Source organism: Antechinus flavipes, chromosome 3 (genome assembly GCF_016432865.1).
Source record: "Antechinus flavipes isolate AdamAnt ecotype Samford, QLD, Australia chromosome 3, AdamAnt_v2, whole genome shotgun sequence".
Classification (NCBI taxonomy): domain Eukaryota; kingdom Metazoa; phylum Chordata; class Mammalia; order Dasyuromorphia; family Dasyuridae; genus Antechinus; species Antechinus flavipes.
The window spans coordinates 422,034,208-422,051,681 of NC_067400.1; the positions used below are offsets into that span (position 1 = coordinate 422,034,208).

The 17,474-nt window shown below is 34.2% G+C and overlaps 1 protein-coding gene across 5 annotated transcripts; it reads right to left on the reverse strand.

Moving 5' to 3' along the window:
* Positions 1-1,789: 1,789 nt before the first annotated feature.
* On the reverse strand, positions 1,790-17,379 carry PHOSPHO2 (phosphatase, orphan 2). 5 transcript variants are annotated; one of them, XM_051986198.1, is made up of 6 exons: positions 17,309-17,375; positions 15,301-15,355; positions 11,489-11,662; positions 10,823-10,937; positions 10,472-10,541; positions 1,790-3,119 (listed from the first exon to the last, which is right to left on the reverse strand). In XM_051986198.1, the coding sequence occupies exon 6, from the start codon at positions 3,091-3,093 to the stop codon at positions 2,371-2,373; it is 723 nt and encodes a 240-aa protein (XP_051842158.1). In that variant the 5' UTR covers positions 3,094-3,119; positions 10,472-10,541; positions 10,823-10,937; positions 11,489-11,662; positions 15,301-15,355; positions 17,309-17,375; the 3' UTR covers positions 1,790-2,370. The 5 variants fall into 5 exon arrangements, 4 of the variants coding, with proteins under 4 accessions (XP_051842158.1, XP_051842161.1, XP_051842159.1 ...); XM_051986201.1 differs by lacking the exon at positions 15,301-15,355 and having other exon boundaries at positions 17,309-17,379; XM_051986199.1 differs by lacking the exon at positions 10,472-10,541.
* Positions 17,380-17,474: the final 95 nt, after the last annotated feature.

Genomic DNA, 17,474 nt, shown 5'->3' on the forward strand with positions numbered 1-17,474 from the left:
AACTTGGTACTAGGCTACATGAATAAAAGTATAGGGTCTAGAATGAGAGAGAATAATCTATTTTTCCTGTGGTCTAACCAGACTGTATCTGGCAAACTCCATTCAGTTCTGGACACATTTTAAGCACAAGTTAGAATTTAATCTAAAGAATAGAGATCAGGATGGTGAGGAAACTCGAGGGGCTCATTTGAAAAAAATTTTGAGATCTTTAACACAGAGAGTTAAAAGGGTCATCATTACTGTTTTAAATACTTGAAGGCCTGTTTTATGGAAGAAGAATTTTTTTCTTGTTCCTAAAAGGCAGGAATATATAACAGTAAGTGGAAGTTAACAGATAAGCAGATCCTTTTCTAAATACTGCCTCCTTGCCTCCTAGCTTCTTTGACCTTTCAAAATAATTCCAACCCCACCAGCTGGCTTAAGCCTTTCCTGAACCCTCTCCCATTGCTAGTGCCTTTCCTATTAGTGTACCTACCATTTATATTCTAAATATAATCTATGTACATTGTAGTTTGCATGTGGTCTCCATCAAAATGTGAGGTACTTGAGGGTAGGGGCTGTTTTTCTTTCTTTTGTATCCCTAGAACTTAGCCTGGGCAAACAAATGCTTATTGATCAAAAACAAGGAAAATATTTTGTAAGAATTAGAATTGCCCCAAAGTCGAACTGGGACTTGAGTTTTCTGTCACTGAAATACACTGTCAAGTAATTGAATAACCATTAGTTAAGGATTTTGTAATGACATTCAGGCTTTGGACATGGATTGGATCATATGAGCTCTTATAATCACTAAGAATAAAGGATAAATTATTTTTAATTTTTTTTTTACTAGATGCTATATCCTGGTAATAGATGACATAAGTAATTAACATGATTTGAGAAGAAAGCCTACTGCTTACATAGAACTTCACAGGCATTGAGGAAGATAAAACTAATTTATATTAACTATATAAATATCAAAATAGCACATGGAGAATCGTGGCTATGAATATCATTTAGTAAGTTACTGATCCAAAAAATTATATTCATTTGAAGAAATTTGCCATTTTCTTGAATGTTTAACTTACCTTCAAGAAACAGTTGTTTGCAGAACAAGGTACAAGTTTGCAGAAAAAAATTTATTAAGACAAGGATATTTTATTATTGTGAGGTCTTTAAAGCTACATTTTCTCTTTGGTATTTTCTTGCTTTTTGTCTGTCTTTTGTATATTCATACATTTCTGTACATATCAGTATATCCTGCCTAATGTTAATTCATTCCTCTAATTGCATGGCATTAGGTGAAATACATTATAATTGGAATCAGAGGAACAATGCCATTAAATGAGATATTAGGAGGAAGAAGGGAAAAAAGATTTTAAGGGAAAAGGTTCTACAGAGTAGAGCTTGTTAGTGTGGGAGGGTGTTCTAAATGTGACTGAAGCAAGAATGACAGGGACTGACTGGGTGGGGAGGGAAAAAGTGAGATAATCTAACAATGGTTGGAGGAGGCAAATGCAAAGATGAACATGAATTGAATGTGCCTGGACTAATCTTGACCAAAGGATTCTATAGAGGAAATTCAAGACATATTATTGGTATTACTGTCAAGAGATATTGGTTGGGATAATTTTATATGGAGTATGTATGTATTACATAAAGTTCTAAAAAAAATTTAAACATATTTACTACTGAAATTTCAAAAACAACTATTAGATCTGACATATTGATAGATGACTATCTGTAAGACTGGATGTGATCCAAAATAATTTAATTTAATAGATCTCTAAGTCACTTTCTCTACAACAAATAAAGGTAAATGAGATGTGTTTATTTATGTTTTACATTTACAAAATAACTGAATAAATGGTACACATTTTTTCCACATTAAATTATGCTAAGTACATCTTTTAGGGGCTAAGGGCCTCTATTAATAATTTGGAATAAAAACCAGAAGAGTAATTACATGCTGGACATTTAAACCTAAAAATTAGATCCTTAAAATTAACATGTTTTGGTATAATAGTGTCAGTAAGACTTTATTTCAATGGCACAATCCTCTAAAAAAGTTACTATAACATGCCCTGTGCTAATGAATATTCTTAAGAATTTTAAGTTCTGTTGCTGGAGATTACATTGACAAGAATCATATGTACAGTGAATAAACCTATTCCCTGTAAAATAATAAATGAGATTTTATGAAGTGAATTAGTACCATTTTTTAAAAAATCACACTTTTTTGCATTTCATCTCAAAAGGAAAGTATTAAATTTGGGATATATTGTTATTGCATATATTCCTTTAGAATATAACAACTACTTTTTCTGCTACTATATAAAATTTAAGTATAAGCTTCTTATTCATTTAATCTATCTCCAATTTTGTTATAAATCATTCCTTTGTAAGTAATTTCAAATGAGAAAGTATTTCAGAGGCTGATGACCAAATTACAATAGAAGGTTCCAGAGAAGCATCTTGAGGCATGTCAGAAATCAAATTATATAAAGAATATCCTTTGCGAGGCATAGCAACATCATTCTTCGTTAGAGAAGTTATTGGACAGAAATCATTCTCACCATCACCCAGGTAAATAATTTGGGTGTATTTCACTCCCTTTTGTAATTGTTTATCTATAAATTCTACCATAACTTTTTTTTTACAGAGATTCTTTGGGCACTTATCACAATTATGAACATGAACACCTTCCAGAATAAGATAACCATTGTCATTGAAAGCTGCTGGGTTTGTAAACACTTCATCAAACAGATCACGAACTTTGGCAGCTTCTAAAATCCAATCTATGAAAACTCTATTTGAATCTGAAATGATTATACAGTCAAAAATATCTTTATTCTTTCCAACAAAGTTTATAAGCTCTATCATTCCTTCAGTAAAAGGTATTTCTGTCATAGTTCTTTTCATTTCATATTCCCTTATTCCTTTATCTCCTAAATATTTAAAGACTCTGCCCATATATTCGTTCCACTTTCCTTTTTCATAAGAATCTTTTAGTTCATTGGGAAGATTTTTCTCAGGAGCACATCTCACAATCCAGGTGTCACTATTGTCATCTATGATTGTATGGTCAAAGTCAAAAATCAGTAGAAATTTCATGGCTGCAGAATAAGATTTGTCTTACTCTGAAAAAGAAGAAATGTTATTTCCCTAAATATATTCTATTTTTAAAATTTTCCTTGTAGACTAAGAGCAAACAATTTTATTAAAATATTTAAATTGAAAACATGAAAAGTTAAAATCTGTAAGAAGTAAAATTCTTTTCACCTATAGACATAAGAAAACTACTACACCACATTTTTCATTAGGGAAATAGAAATTTCCTCCACAGAAAGTACTATTCTGCTATCTCATCCTAATATGGAAATAATCCTAGATTCTTGAAGACTATGCCAGCGATATGATAGGTTCTACTAAATGGTAAATATTAATCTACATAATTACAGAAAGGCCCATCAAAAGAAGGCTAGAGAACTATGAAAAAGACAAAAACACAAAAGTTTTTTTGTGTTTTCATTGTTAGTGGTAGAGTGACAGAAAAGGAGAGGAGGGCCCAAGAATCATGCAGTTCTTAAGTAAACATTAAACTTTTGATACTTTGTGCAATCTCTATCCAAAGACCAAAGAATAACATGTTAGTAGAAGAGAATCACACATGTCTTGTTAAAACTAAAATACATGGAAAGGATGTGGCTAAATGAAAAGATGGTTCAAAGGTTCTTGCAGAGATAAATTAAGGATTTGGCAAAATTGGTTTGAATCTATGGTTAAAAGTGATAGGAAATAAATTATAATAGTACCATGAAGCACCAACAAGGTACTTACTATTGCTTATATATCAATATTTAGTACAGAAGATGTAGAGAATTAAAAAAAAAAAAAAACTTGACAAGATCCTCTAATCTTGCAATGGATCTAGGATCTCATTGCTATGAGGACTCTGTCCTCTAATAGCAGGAATGGCAACCTATCAAATATCTTCTTGCTAAATTAAGTGTATTCAACAAATATTATTAGGGGCATTGAAGTGATGCAGGATTAGAGAGCTGGCTGGGCCTGGAATATGTGGCCTGTATGTTATAGTCACCTAATAGTTGTGTGACTCCATGGCAAGTCACTTAACCTGATTCCCTCAGTTTTCTCATCTATAAAATGGGGATAGTAACATACAGTGCCTGTTAAATAATAGGGGATAAATGTTTATTATTTTAATTATTGTTATATATCATGGGTTTGTATGAATTTTTATTCATGCTCTCCTTAAATCTCACTTTGACTATTGCCCTGCCTTAAGTATCTTCACTCTCCAATCCATCTTTCACACAACTGACAAACTAAAATTGCCCTGAACAAAGAAGTTCCGGTGGCTCCCTCTTTTCTTTAGGATAAAGTATAAGCTCCTCTGCTTAATATCTAAAATCCTTCCCAATCTGACTTTGACCTCCTTTTCATATTAAATTCTCATTACTCTTCTTCATGCATTCCATATTTTAGCTAAATTGTTTACTATATAGTGTATTTCATTTCCCACCTTTATACCATTGTACAGGTTGTATCCCATGCCTAGAATACTCCTCATGTTCATTTTTGCTTCTTGAAATCCCATGTTTCTTTCAAAATTAAATTCAAAGTACTTTTACCTCCTACATGAGGTCTTTTCTGATTTTCCTAAATTTGTTAACGATCCAAAATTACTTAGGATTTGCTTTGTACATATTTTTTATTTACTTATCTGTATATATGGTGTTTGAATCTAAGCTCCTTATAATAGGGTATTACTACTTCATTTTTGTTAATGTTACCCAGGGCCTACCATAGTGTTTGGCACACAGAGCACATTTGGCACATAAATGCTTGCTGAATTGGATTGCAAATTAAGTCAAAACTAACCAAACTAAGTCAAAATACACTTTGTACTGAATTAATTCAATGCAAAGTTGGACAAAGAAAAAACTGTCAAAAATCAAGTTGGAAAATACGATTCTGGATCAAGAAGTGGAAAAAAAAAAAAAAGGGAGTGGGGTTCCAGATGTCTTTGAAGTCTCAGTCACTAGATAGCATTATAAAAATAATTTTGACTATATTGAACAGGAAATAATCAATTACAGATGTAGCAATCATTTCAGAATGATACACTATCAGATAATAAGAGAAATGTTCAAAGTAAAAAAAAAAAATGGAAGGAGAAAGATGAGAAGATGCTGTGTGATTATGACAATTTTATAACCTGACCAATTTAAACAACTTGTTGATTCTGAAAAGAGAGAAATGAACAAAATGAATATGTTGTTTCCATCATCATTTCTTAGAAGTTAATCCTACAAAATAGCAATTACAACAAAGAAGCTGAAAGTGTTCAGAAACTACATGAAGTCAGCAAAAAACAATGTATTTTCTAAAGAGAAAGATATGGCAACCGAGGATATACTACGTTAGAGTATAAGATACCCGCCAAACATTACAGAAGAACAAAGAAAACCATGGGTAATGCCTCATGATATAGCAATAAACAGTGAAAAAAAAAGCTCACAGAGAACTTTATATGACAATTAAGCCAAATTATATTTGGAAGTATAGATATGAAATCCAGAAAAAGAGATACAGAACTTGGAATGTCAGTTCTGCTGACATTTCTACAGCAATCTAGTTTCATCAGTGGAACTAATATTCAGCCTTTTCTATGGTAGTACCAGATGTCTATGCACAAGATTAAGTCAGGAAGAAAACTAGGCCTGTTTCAATATATAAAGAAAAAAAATTTTGCCCCTTTGTTCTATCACCATGGATGCCTTGTTGAGGCCAACCCTGGGTAAGCTAGACCATGTGACTTTTTATGTTCTTAGTTAAGTACTGCTAACGGGTGTTAAAAGGAATTCACATCATCAGGCTGACTGGGTCTAGTATGAATTTGTTCCTCTAATATTACTATTCAGTAAGATACATCTTTTACTTTTCTCCTAATAGATTTTCTATCATATTTCCCACAGCTGCAATTTTAAACCACTTCTCTCCTTAAGCCTCCTGAACCATCTTTTTATCTTTCTTTTTCATTTTTTTCCTTTCTCTCTCCATAAGGGACCTCACAACATACTGCACTAAGAAAATAGAGGACATTTAAAATAGCCACTTTTCTCTCTTTTATATCTTAAAATCCTGTGATCAACATTCCCATTCTTTCTTCCTATTTCTGATTAGAGGTGATCCTTTCCTCCCAAACTATCCTGTCTACTTATTTCCTTGATTCCATTGCCTCCAGTAGCTTGCCCCTACCATCATGCCCTTTAGTTTTCTATCTTTCCATACTGGCTCTTTCTGCCTACAACCACATCCAAATCTATTAAATCCTAAAAACCCTCAATGGTCCTTTCTCTCTCTCTCTCTCTCTCTCTCTCTCTCTCTCTCTCTCTCTCCTTTTTTCACAATAAAACTCCTAAAAAATACTGCTTATATTCATTGCTTTCACTTTCTCTTGACTTTTTAAACTTCTAGCAATCTGGCTTCAAACCGCACATTATCCAAATGAAACTAAGGAGAAATCACCACCTTCTGCAATATCAAATCAAACTTGATACTGATATCTCTGCAGCTAGGTGATACAGAGGATAGTCTTGGGTTGGAGTCAGGAGCACTCCTCTTTCTGAGTTCAAATCTGTCCTCAGAAACTTATTAGCCGTGTGACCATGGGCAAGTCACTTAACCCTGTTTGCCTCAGTTTCCTCTTCTTTAAAATAAACTAGAACAAGAATGGCAAACTCTTCCAGATTCTCAGTCAATAAAATTCTAAATGCTGCACCTAGAGAGAAGACTATGGGTACTGAGTGTTGATCATGTTTGCTTGCATTTTGTTTTCTTTCTCATTTTTTTCCTTTTTGATCTGATTTTTCTTGTGAGGCATGATAATTGTGTAAATATGTCTAGAAAAATTGCACATGTTTAACACATATTACATTGCTTGCTGCCTAGGGGAGGAGGTTGGGGAGAAGGGAGGGAGAAAAATTCTGCAACATAAGCTTTTGCAAAAATGAATGTTGAAAATTTTCTATGCATGTGTTTTGAAAATAAAAAAGGGTTAATTAAAAAATTAAAATTAAAAAAGAAAATCCCAAATGGAGTCACAAAGCAGCAAATCCAGTTGAATCACAACAAACTGACATCTCATGAGAAGCTTCCAGTTGAAAGGTTGGACCAGAAGCTCTAAAACCTCAATTTAAAGAAGGGGTCCAATAGTCTTTTTCCTGTTTTTTATCAGCTAAGCTTCTTTTGCACTTCTCTCCATCACCAGGTACCTTTTCTGCCCTCCACTACCCTTTTCAGCTTCTTTTTGTGTCTTGTCTTTCCCAATTAGACTGTAAGCTCCTTGAGTCAAGGACTCTATCTGTATTTATATTCCAAAAACATAGCATATCTGGTACATAGTAGGTGCTTAATGTTTATTGACTGAGTTACTAGTGACATAGTAAATGACAACTTATATGGCTGGATACGACTATTACTTCACAGTTTTTCTCTCCTCCTTGATTGCCAACAATTCCTTCATCCTAATCTTCATCTCCTCCCTGGATTTTCATGAGTTTCCTCTTTTTTTGTTCTCCTACCTGATTAGACACTCCCTTTCAGTTATCTTTGCTGAATCCCTTCAAGAATTTATTATTTTAGTTAAATAGCTTTATTCCTTGCCCCCACATCCATCTCCTGTCTCCATAACTTCGCACAAATATCAATTGGACTTAGCATGTACTCCCTCCTCATATTTTGCTCCTTATAATTCTTTGTTTTTTCTGGGGCTAACTTAAAGAACAATCTTTTATAAGAAGCCTCTCCTATTTTCCTTAATTTCTAGATTCTTCACCCTGCTGACCCCCCAAAATATTTTATATGGTTTATATCTGATTTTCTACATTTATACTGTCATCCAATGCAATCATCCATAGATTGTAAGATTCTAAAGGGCAGAAATTATTTTGTTTCTTAATCCCCAGTACAGTACTTGGCACATAAATTTTTAGTAAACATTTGGTAAACAAATCTGTGGAGGCAATATGATTTTTAAGACACTCAAGAACCAAATTTGGATATATCCAAAAGAATGAAAACTTTCAAAAGAATGGAAAAGATCATAGTTGGTTCTTTTTCCAAAAAAAAAAAAAAAAAAAATTAAAAAACTCTAGCAACTACAATTCATAATATTTAATTTCTCATCTCTAAAAAATCTCAATGTTTGGGGGCAGCTAGGTGGTGCAGTAAATAGAGCACCAGCCCTTAAGTCAGGAGAACCTGAATTCAAATTTGAACAACACTTCTTGGCTGTATGATCCTGGTCAAGTCACTTAACCCCAATTGCCTCGGCAAAAAATAAAAAAAACAAATCTCTATGGTTTATGCACAAAAGTATTCTTGATGAAAATAGGAAAAGGGACCAGGCAGGCTTTTGAAGGCAATTTTCTATAGCAGATGGTATCTTCACAATCCCACACTGACAGATGTAAAGAATATAGAGCCCATTACATCTATTGTTGATTTAAAAGGGCATTTGACGAGGCAAAGTCAACTAGAGCTTTATAGGTCTGTCTTAAATAAAATTCAGTAGACACTGTGGTAGGCCCTGAGGATACAATAAAAACACTGCTTTCAGGGATATAATAGTCTAATATGAGAGCAAACATGTTCATTAAAAATATATATATACCTGTTATGTGAAAGAAATCAAGATAAATGGTAATTCTAGGTCCAAGCAAAATTCCATTAGAATTTTGATAAGGAAGAGATCACTTTCACTTAGAATAGAGGGAAAGGGAAAGGATCGGGGAAAGTTTCATAGAAGAATTGGAAAAAAGGCCTGGACTCAAAATGATCTATATGGAGGTGGGGAAAGTTTATTTTAGGCATAAATGAAAATATGAGAAAATACTTAAAGATAGAACAGAAAGTAGGTTAAGCTTATATAAGATTTAAGGATAATCGTATTTGTGGAGATTAGCCTTTTTTGACTTTCTGAATACTGACATGATATGAGGCATATGGCAGAGAGAAATATATGTTCACCTATGATGTTTGCCAGTACATTGGATATCTTGTAGAGTCCAAACAAAAATGATTGTCTTTTAATGGAATACTGAATCAATTGCTTCAAATACAGTACACTATGGACACTCCTCAGTGATACTGTTAATAATTTTTACAAAATTGGTTTACCCATCCAAAATGGAAAAACAACGTAGATGAAAAACACATGTTGTGTGTTCAAAAATATGATAGACAACTGGACAGATAGTCCATTTAATTGGTCTAACTATATATAGAAAAGTTGTTGCCAAAAACAATTAACAAGGCTCAAACTTCAGTAAAGAATAATATCAAACAATCACATTTGGCAAACAATAGAACTTCTGATAATCCTGCTGCTGTAAAAACCTAATTTTTAAATACCAATAGCATTCAAGGATACAAATCAAATAACACAATTTCCTATTAATCAAAATTGTTGATGATTTCAAGATACAAATCAAATAACATAATTGCCTATTAATCGAAATTGTTGATGATTTCAAGACTGTTTCAAGGAATAAGCAGGCATATTTGTATGTATCATTAAAAATATGTATAAGCTGGATCATATTGTGAGAATCAGAAACAAATGGCCAGTAAAGTATTCCACGGTACTTTTCAGATATTAAAACAAATTAAACATTGGATGAACTCCATACAATGGAGGTTTTAAGCAAAATATGAATGAGGAAGACATAAGATAGGAAGGCATAGAGGGGTTATAATTTATACTGGTGTTGAAAGCACTAAAATTAAGTTGCAACTACACAGAAGTATCTATGTAAGTTCAAATACCATATTTGATTACTTTACCATCTAAAATGATAACCATTATACTGAATAACCATTTCTTAACAATCTACAAACTACAAGCTAACAATCTAAAGGGCAAGTGCAAATGAGACCATAGGGCTAGGCTATTTTTTGAAGACTAAAATGAAAGTGTACTTAGTACTATATTCTAACACGAATTTTATGAGAGTTAAATTTAAAAAACCAAAGGAAAAAAAAACAGAAAGAAAATGTAGGCTAATTATTATCTACCAAAACAGCTAACATTATCAGTATGATTATTTTGTTTAAAATTTTAAAAATATTCTTGTTTTTGTTTACAAACATCATAAAATCCTGACCAAAATTTTATACTGCATGAATTTTTGTAATTTTAAATTCTTATTTTACGAGGCATTTTCAGAAAAATTATTAAAGACATTTAGTTTAGTAATTTTAAATTTCAATGCTTACTGGAATATTAATTGTGGTACAGCAAGAAACTAAATAGCAAAGAAAAATAAGACACTAAATCCTAAATAATTTCTGGTAACAATTTTTTAAGAGATAGTCTGGCACTGAAGTGCCAAATAAAAATGGTACATATATGGTCAGTCTGGTAGGAAATGGATTGTGATATGGGGATTATTTATAACTTTACTTTGTTCCACTCTAGTTTTTAGAGAACTCATAGATTCCATTATGAAGTCTTCTGAAGAGAGTGAAGATGCCTGAAAGAACAGATGGGGATTAGCAATGGGGCCATATAAAGAGACTAGCAAGAAAACAAAGCAAAGGACAACAGATGGTTATGAGCAGCAAAGGGAAAGTAAATGTATAGAAATTTAGATTGAATATAATAATGAAGAGGCAAAAGTAATAAGGAGAGACTACTTGTGGACATAAATAAGGTACAGAAGAGAAAAAGGTTTTTATAGACAAGGATCTCAAAACATAAAAACAACTTGAGATAGAAGAAAATAATAGTTTTGGGATAAAGTTTAACACTTACCTGAAAATGTTAATAAGTTCCAAAGCACAAAGTAACCAAAAACATTCCTATATGAGACCTATCTTAACTTTGTTAAGACCTTTTAACAGTTAAGAGATTTTTAGCAAAAAAGTACCTAAAAAGAAAAAGGAGAACACAGCTAATATAAAAAAGAAAACATCAATAAAAGAATTGAAATATTTAACATTTTTAAATGGGTAATTCCCTGACTTAGGAATGTTTGATATAAATGAATAAATGGTAGAGAACTTCAAATTCAGATGTCTTCCTATACTCATAAAAGCAACTTACCCATGCTTATTAAGTGGGATTCAGAACACACAGAGTATAGAAAGGTGACTTCTTTTATGCAATTAAAAATTACTCAATATTTCTATGGAAAAATGAATTCCAAATCAGAGGCTTAAAAATGGACTTCTGAAACACACCCTTCCTAAGTTAAAGAATGCCTATAATTTAAATTTATCTGGGGAAGAGGTCACTAAAATTCTGTAACTACTAATCCCTCCAAAATAGGTTGAACTGCTCTTCTGGTTAAATACATTTTCCTGTTGCTCTATTTTGTTTCATTTCTTTGATTCCATGTCCATTTTTTATGCTATCTCTAGAACCCCAATTATTATAGTAATAAATATAAAGAAAAACAGCTAATGAAAAGATACCTACCCAAATTAATTTCTCCAAGGGAACGTGTTTTATTTCACCTTAGAGCCGGAGTTCAATGGTCAGAAACATCTCATTTTAAATATCATGCAGGTTATTTGTCAATATGTTTCAATACACTTTCATGAGGAGCAGTCCTTGTTTGGAAGCAATGGAAGTGAGGCTTCTTAATAACACCTAAAATTGAAAACCAATACCTTAATAACTTAATATGTGTCACCAAACAGCCCACTTCTCTTCTTCCCTCTTCCACTAACATATATTAGCATATGAAAAAAATATATAACTGAAAAATAAGCACTCATAGATGTTAAGACAATAATGTGGACATTTCCAGATCTATTTCTTTTAGATTTTAATGTTTAGCAGAGAATCATGGGATAAGAATATTTAATGACCTAATTTTGAACTCTTCTATAAACATTCAATTTTAATAGTCAAAATAACTACAGGTTCATCTTACTCTTCTATCAAATCAGAACCTCTAAGCCCTTCTTCTTTTTATCTACAAAGATGACTCTTGATCAGATGACTCTTGATCACTTAACTTACTCATATACATGTTTGTTTAGCTCAGGTGAAACCTATATCCAGCAGCTACAAGAAGATCACTTAAGTCTCTGGTCATAAAGGAAGCCAGTTAAGTTTTACGTTACTCAAAAATGGCTTAGATTACTCCAGTGGGTCTGTGATATGTCATAATGAATAGGATGTTGTTACAGTCTTCATACAGAATAGTGTCTTCTGAATTTCATAAAGTTACCCAAATCCTTGGGGAAAGCATGGTCTCCCTTGGATCTCCAATATCAGGAATGATGCAATTCAATCCAGAAAATTCCAAATGCCCTGTGACACTACTTTTTCCTGATTCTCCTCTTACCCATCTCATCCCTCTTTCATACTTTCCTTTTCTGGATTTTCATCCAGGTAATGCCCACTAAACATAGGTATCCTACAGGGTTCTATTCTGGGCTCTCTTCTCATGTCCCTCTATACTATTTCACTTGATCTCATCTCCACTGATTAAAATATCACTTCTTTGCTGATGATCAAGTAGATCAGCCCTAATTTCTTTTAATGATCTCTAGTCATGCCTTTTAGACATCCTATATTGGATATCCAATAGTAATATTAAATTCAATATATCTAAAGCTGAAATGATAATCTTTTCCTTTCCCATCCTTCCAATCACTTAGAATCACAATCTAGGTATCATCTAGATATCATCCTAAATCTGTCACTACATCCTTACCATCCATGCAATTTATTTCCCAGTCCTGCCAAAAATACCTTTCATGATATTTCTCTCATATTCCTCCTTCTCTCCTTTGATAATGCTAATATTTGGGTGCAGGCTCTTATCACCTCACATCTAAATTATTTCAATAGTCTGCCAACTGATCTTCCTGCCTCAAATTTTCCATTTGAATTAATCCTCGAAGCTGCCAAATTTAGTTTCCTAAAATTCATGTCTGACCATATTATGACTCTCCTCTTCCCTACTGAATAAACTTAAGTGGCATCAAAGTTGACACTGGATAGTGTCTTGGACCTGCCATTAGAAAGATTCAAGGTCAAGTGTGACCTCAGATACATAGGTCATTTAACCTCACTTTCCTCAACTGTAAAATAGAAATAAGGGCACCTCCCTCACAGGGTTGTTGTGATGATAAAATGTCAATGGATGGAAGAGTACATAGATGATATTTAAGGCTGAAAAAGTAGGGACAGGGCAATGAAGTATAAGAAAAATAGAAAGGGAGGGGCTCTTTAGAGTATGAAGGGCTTTAAACGACAGAGAATTTTATAGTTGATCCTGGAAGTGATAGAGAACCACTAGAGTTCATTGGGTGGGAAGGTAATATGGTCAGACTAGTACTTTAGGAAAATCACTTTGGCAGCTGGATAGACTGGAGTGGGAAAACCTTGAGGCTGATGAACTCATCAGCAGGCTACTGCAATAGTGCAGGTGTGAAGAGATGAGGGTATATACCTCATCACTGTGTGCCAGGGTGATGGCAATATCAGACGAAAGGAGAAGGTATATTGGAGAGATGTTGTAAAGGTAAAACTGACAGACCTTAACAGCAGATTGGATATGAGGAGGGGCAGAGTGAGAAATAATAAGAAATCAAGTATTACATCTAGATTGAAAACCTGGGGAACTGGGAGGATAGTGGTACTTTTGACAGTAATATGGAAGTTTGGAAGGGAGAACTTGTGGAGAAAGATAATGAGTTTTGGACGTGTTGAGTTTTAAGATTTCTACAGAACATCCAGCTTAAGATGTCTAATAGGCAACTGGAGATATGAGAGTGGAAGTAGAGAGGCTGGGGCTGGATAGGTAGACTTGAAACTGATAAATTAATCCATGGGAGCTGACAAGATCACCAAATAAAATAGTATAGAAAGACAAGAAGGCATGGCATGGGGACCTGGAGGACACCATAGTTACTGAGTATAATCTGAGTATGAAGATGATGTCATCAGTTAGGTAAGAGGAGAACTGAGAAAGAGTGGTGTGACATACCTAGAGAGAAATGAGTAATCAAGGAGAGGATGAGGACAAGTGTCAAAGGCTGCAGAGAGGTCAGAAAGAATAAGGATTGGGAAAAAAAAGGACTTCAAATTTATATTTATCTCTGACTTTTGGTTTCCTTGGTTTCTTTTAAGTCTCAGCAAAAGTCCCACAACCCACCTTTTACAAGAAGTATTTTCCTACTCTCTTTAATCTTAGTGCCTGCCCTGTGAGATTACTTCCCAGCCATCTCTACCTCCACCCAATTTATCGATACTACGTATAGTCTGTTCATAACCGGATGGCATAGTAGGTAGAATACTAGGCCTGAGTACAAATCCAGTCTCAGACTAGTATCTGAGTGTATGATCTTGGGGAAGTCATTTAACTTCCGCCTGCCTCAGTTTCAGAATCATAACAGCACCTGTCTTACAAAGTTGTCATGAGGAACAAATGAGCCAATGTTTGCAAAATGCTTAGCACAATGCCTGGCACATATCAAATGCTTCAAAAATGCTTCCAATTGTTGACATGTTGCCTCCCCTATTATTGTAAACTCTTTGAGAACAGAGACTTTTTTTTTTTACCTTTTTTTATATCTCTAGGGTTTAACAGAGTCTCTGGCACATAACAGGCACTTAATAAATACAAGCTGATGACTGAGCTAGAAATGGAAAGACAATTTGATAAGTTATATTCTACTCCCTATCACCATTGTATAAAGTAGCCTATAACAGGAATTCTTAAACTTTTTCCACTAATAAACGCTTTTCTCCTGAGAAATTTTTATATGATCCCAAGTATACATATATATATATATATAATAGGTCTATAAATTAAAATTTACTGATAATAAATTATAATTTCACATCCCTTGCATTTAGTTACATGACCCCACATGGGGTGGCAACCTACAGATGAAAAAGCTTTAGCCTACAAGATTTGCACAATCATTTACTATCCATATTCAAGAATACTTTTTCATGACTTCAGTGAAACTCAGACTTTGTAGGAGTGAATACTGTTTTCTGCCTTCCTCTCCCTATGCCTTTATAGAAGGACTTCATAAGCAGGAGCTGAAAAAAAAAATCCATCATCGTATAGCCAGCCAGCCTGATGGTAAATAATTTTTAACTACTTACAGTTAAAATTACCTATAATTTTTCTATAACATATTAAAATGAAACACAGTTACACAAAATTACTAGAACTGTATGGCTACAATTTTGTCATCTGGAAAAAACTATATACAAAAATAATTTCTCCAACTATTTTTCACTAACCTTCCCCTACTTACCTATGTCATAGGGAAGTACAACTGATGGTTGTGAGCCTGAAGTAATATGGTACAGCTGTGGATCATAACGTCAGCTTTTATTAAAAAATAGTCTTACTTTTTCAGAATATAATTCTTTAATTTAAAGCTCAATTTTTTAAAGCTTGGAACAATGGGCCTGGTCTAAATGGTACAATTGCAAAACAATGTTAATAGTTATAAAATTCATTGAAGTATTTTTCAATGTTAATAAATAAGTTTAACCATCAATCAAAAAATGGATCAAAGATGGATCAAAAATAAAAACAAAAGAAAACAAAACTGCCTCTGTTGTTTAACTGTGGTGGGCAAATCATTGAATTTCCTCAGCCCTTTTAGTTCTCTCATATATAAAATAAGGAATTTAGATTAGATGACCTCCAGTTACTTTCCAGTTCTATGAAAAACAAAGAAATAGGAGAAAAGTGCAAACAATTTCCAAAGGAAGTGAATTATATAAACTATGTAAATCCTATTTCTCACTTTTTAAATAGTCACAGTGAAAGATTTAATGTGCATTTTTGCTAATGAAATCTCTATATCAACGTTTAAGTTAGGTGGGAATTTTAAAGAGTCAGGTTAATTAATTCTTACAAGTCTTATCTAGCAAATTTAATTCCAGGATGTCTGTCTATTCACTAAAATGGCCTCTAAATTACAAATAATCTGGAGTTGCCAAATAATATTCCTAATTTTCTTCTATAGTTTATGTATTATATAAACATTCCAGGACAAAGCAGGAATTTTATTCAAAGCAGACAGGAGGCAGTCTAGCACAGTAGAAAGGCAACTGATCAGTAGAAAATCTGAATCTCAGCCCTATTTTTGCTGTTATTTCTGTGACCCTGGAAGAATCAATCACTCTTCTCTGGGACACTTCACTCACTCATCAAAATGAGGGACTGAATTAGATTCACTCACTCATCAAAATGAGGGACTGAATTAGATGTCTATAAAAGTCTCCTAGCTCTAAATCTACAAGCATAGGCTTGGAGAACTTATTTTTCAAAATTTTTGCAATTTAATTTCAATATAAATAATTTTCTTTATAAATTTATTGTATTAAGCCCTTTATAATCCTATACGTTTTATTTTATATTTTTAAGAAACAGTATCCTGAGGTCTAAAAAAAAAAGTTACATAGGGAAATCACCTCATTTTACAGATATACAGAAATATATAGTTTTGGAGTGATGAAATCACTAGTTAAAAATCTAGCTGGGTAATGGCAAAGCCCAGTTCTCCCGACTACTATTAGTATGTTTATTAAAAATAAATAAAACCTTTTTGGCCGAATCTTTGATTTATCAATGCAGTAAAGTTTAACTGCACAACCCCTTCCCTCTATTTTCAATTCTCTTGGGACACTGTCTTCAGTGGTCAATAGACCTCACCTTACTGAAACCCAGTTCAAGGGTCCGGTCAAGTGTCACTAGGACAGGAGTGGGGGGTGGAAGAAACAGAAGCTGAGCCCAATGTTTTTATCTCTCCAGGGAGCCCTAAAGATCACATTACTTATACCTGGAAAGGGCAGTGAAGGTCACCTAGACCAATTTCCCCACATTTTACAAATGAGGAAATTAAGGCCCAGGGAGGTTAAAGTCCTTATACATGGTGACAATTGGAAAATGTCTCTCCTCTGGGAGAGTTACGGCTTTTTGGATTTGAAGCCAAGACGCTTTGGGCAAACACCTGGAGGGAAGAGTTTGGAACCGGGGTAAATGGCTTTCTAGGCTCCTCTCAGGGAGTCCCCCACCCTTCACTGCCCTAGCCTCCAGCCCCCTCCACAGAGCGGATTAAATCGGCTCTTTCTCCCCAGCCACCTCGAGGTTTCGCATCCCTACCTCCTCCCCACTGTTCCCTTTCACCCCTGGCCTTAAGAAATAAAGGCTCGCTCCGGAGGAAAGGGCCAGACTAGGCCCGTGGCCCACCCACCCACCTACTTCTGCCGGCACCCTAGGTACTGGCCGAATCCCATTCCCGCACTCACAGGCATTGCTCTTTGCTCCCCGCCCAGCAGCAGCCTCCGCTCCGCCCGCCCCCAGTGAAGGCCAAACCGTCCCCTCCCGGATATGACTCCGCCCCGCGCAGCTCAGACCCCGCCTCCGTACGGCCTCCCGGAATCTGTTTCTCCCCTCCCGCCAACGGTTTTCCAA

What these genes read in the sequence shown, in the direction of transcription:
- PHOSPHO2 (XM_051986201.1), bottom strand. Translation starts at nt 3,093, where the DNA reads ATGAAATTTCTACTGATTTTTGACTTTGACCATACAATCATAGATGAC.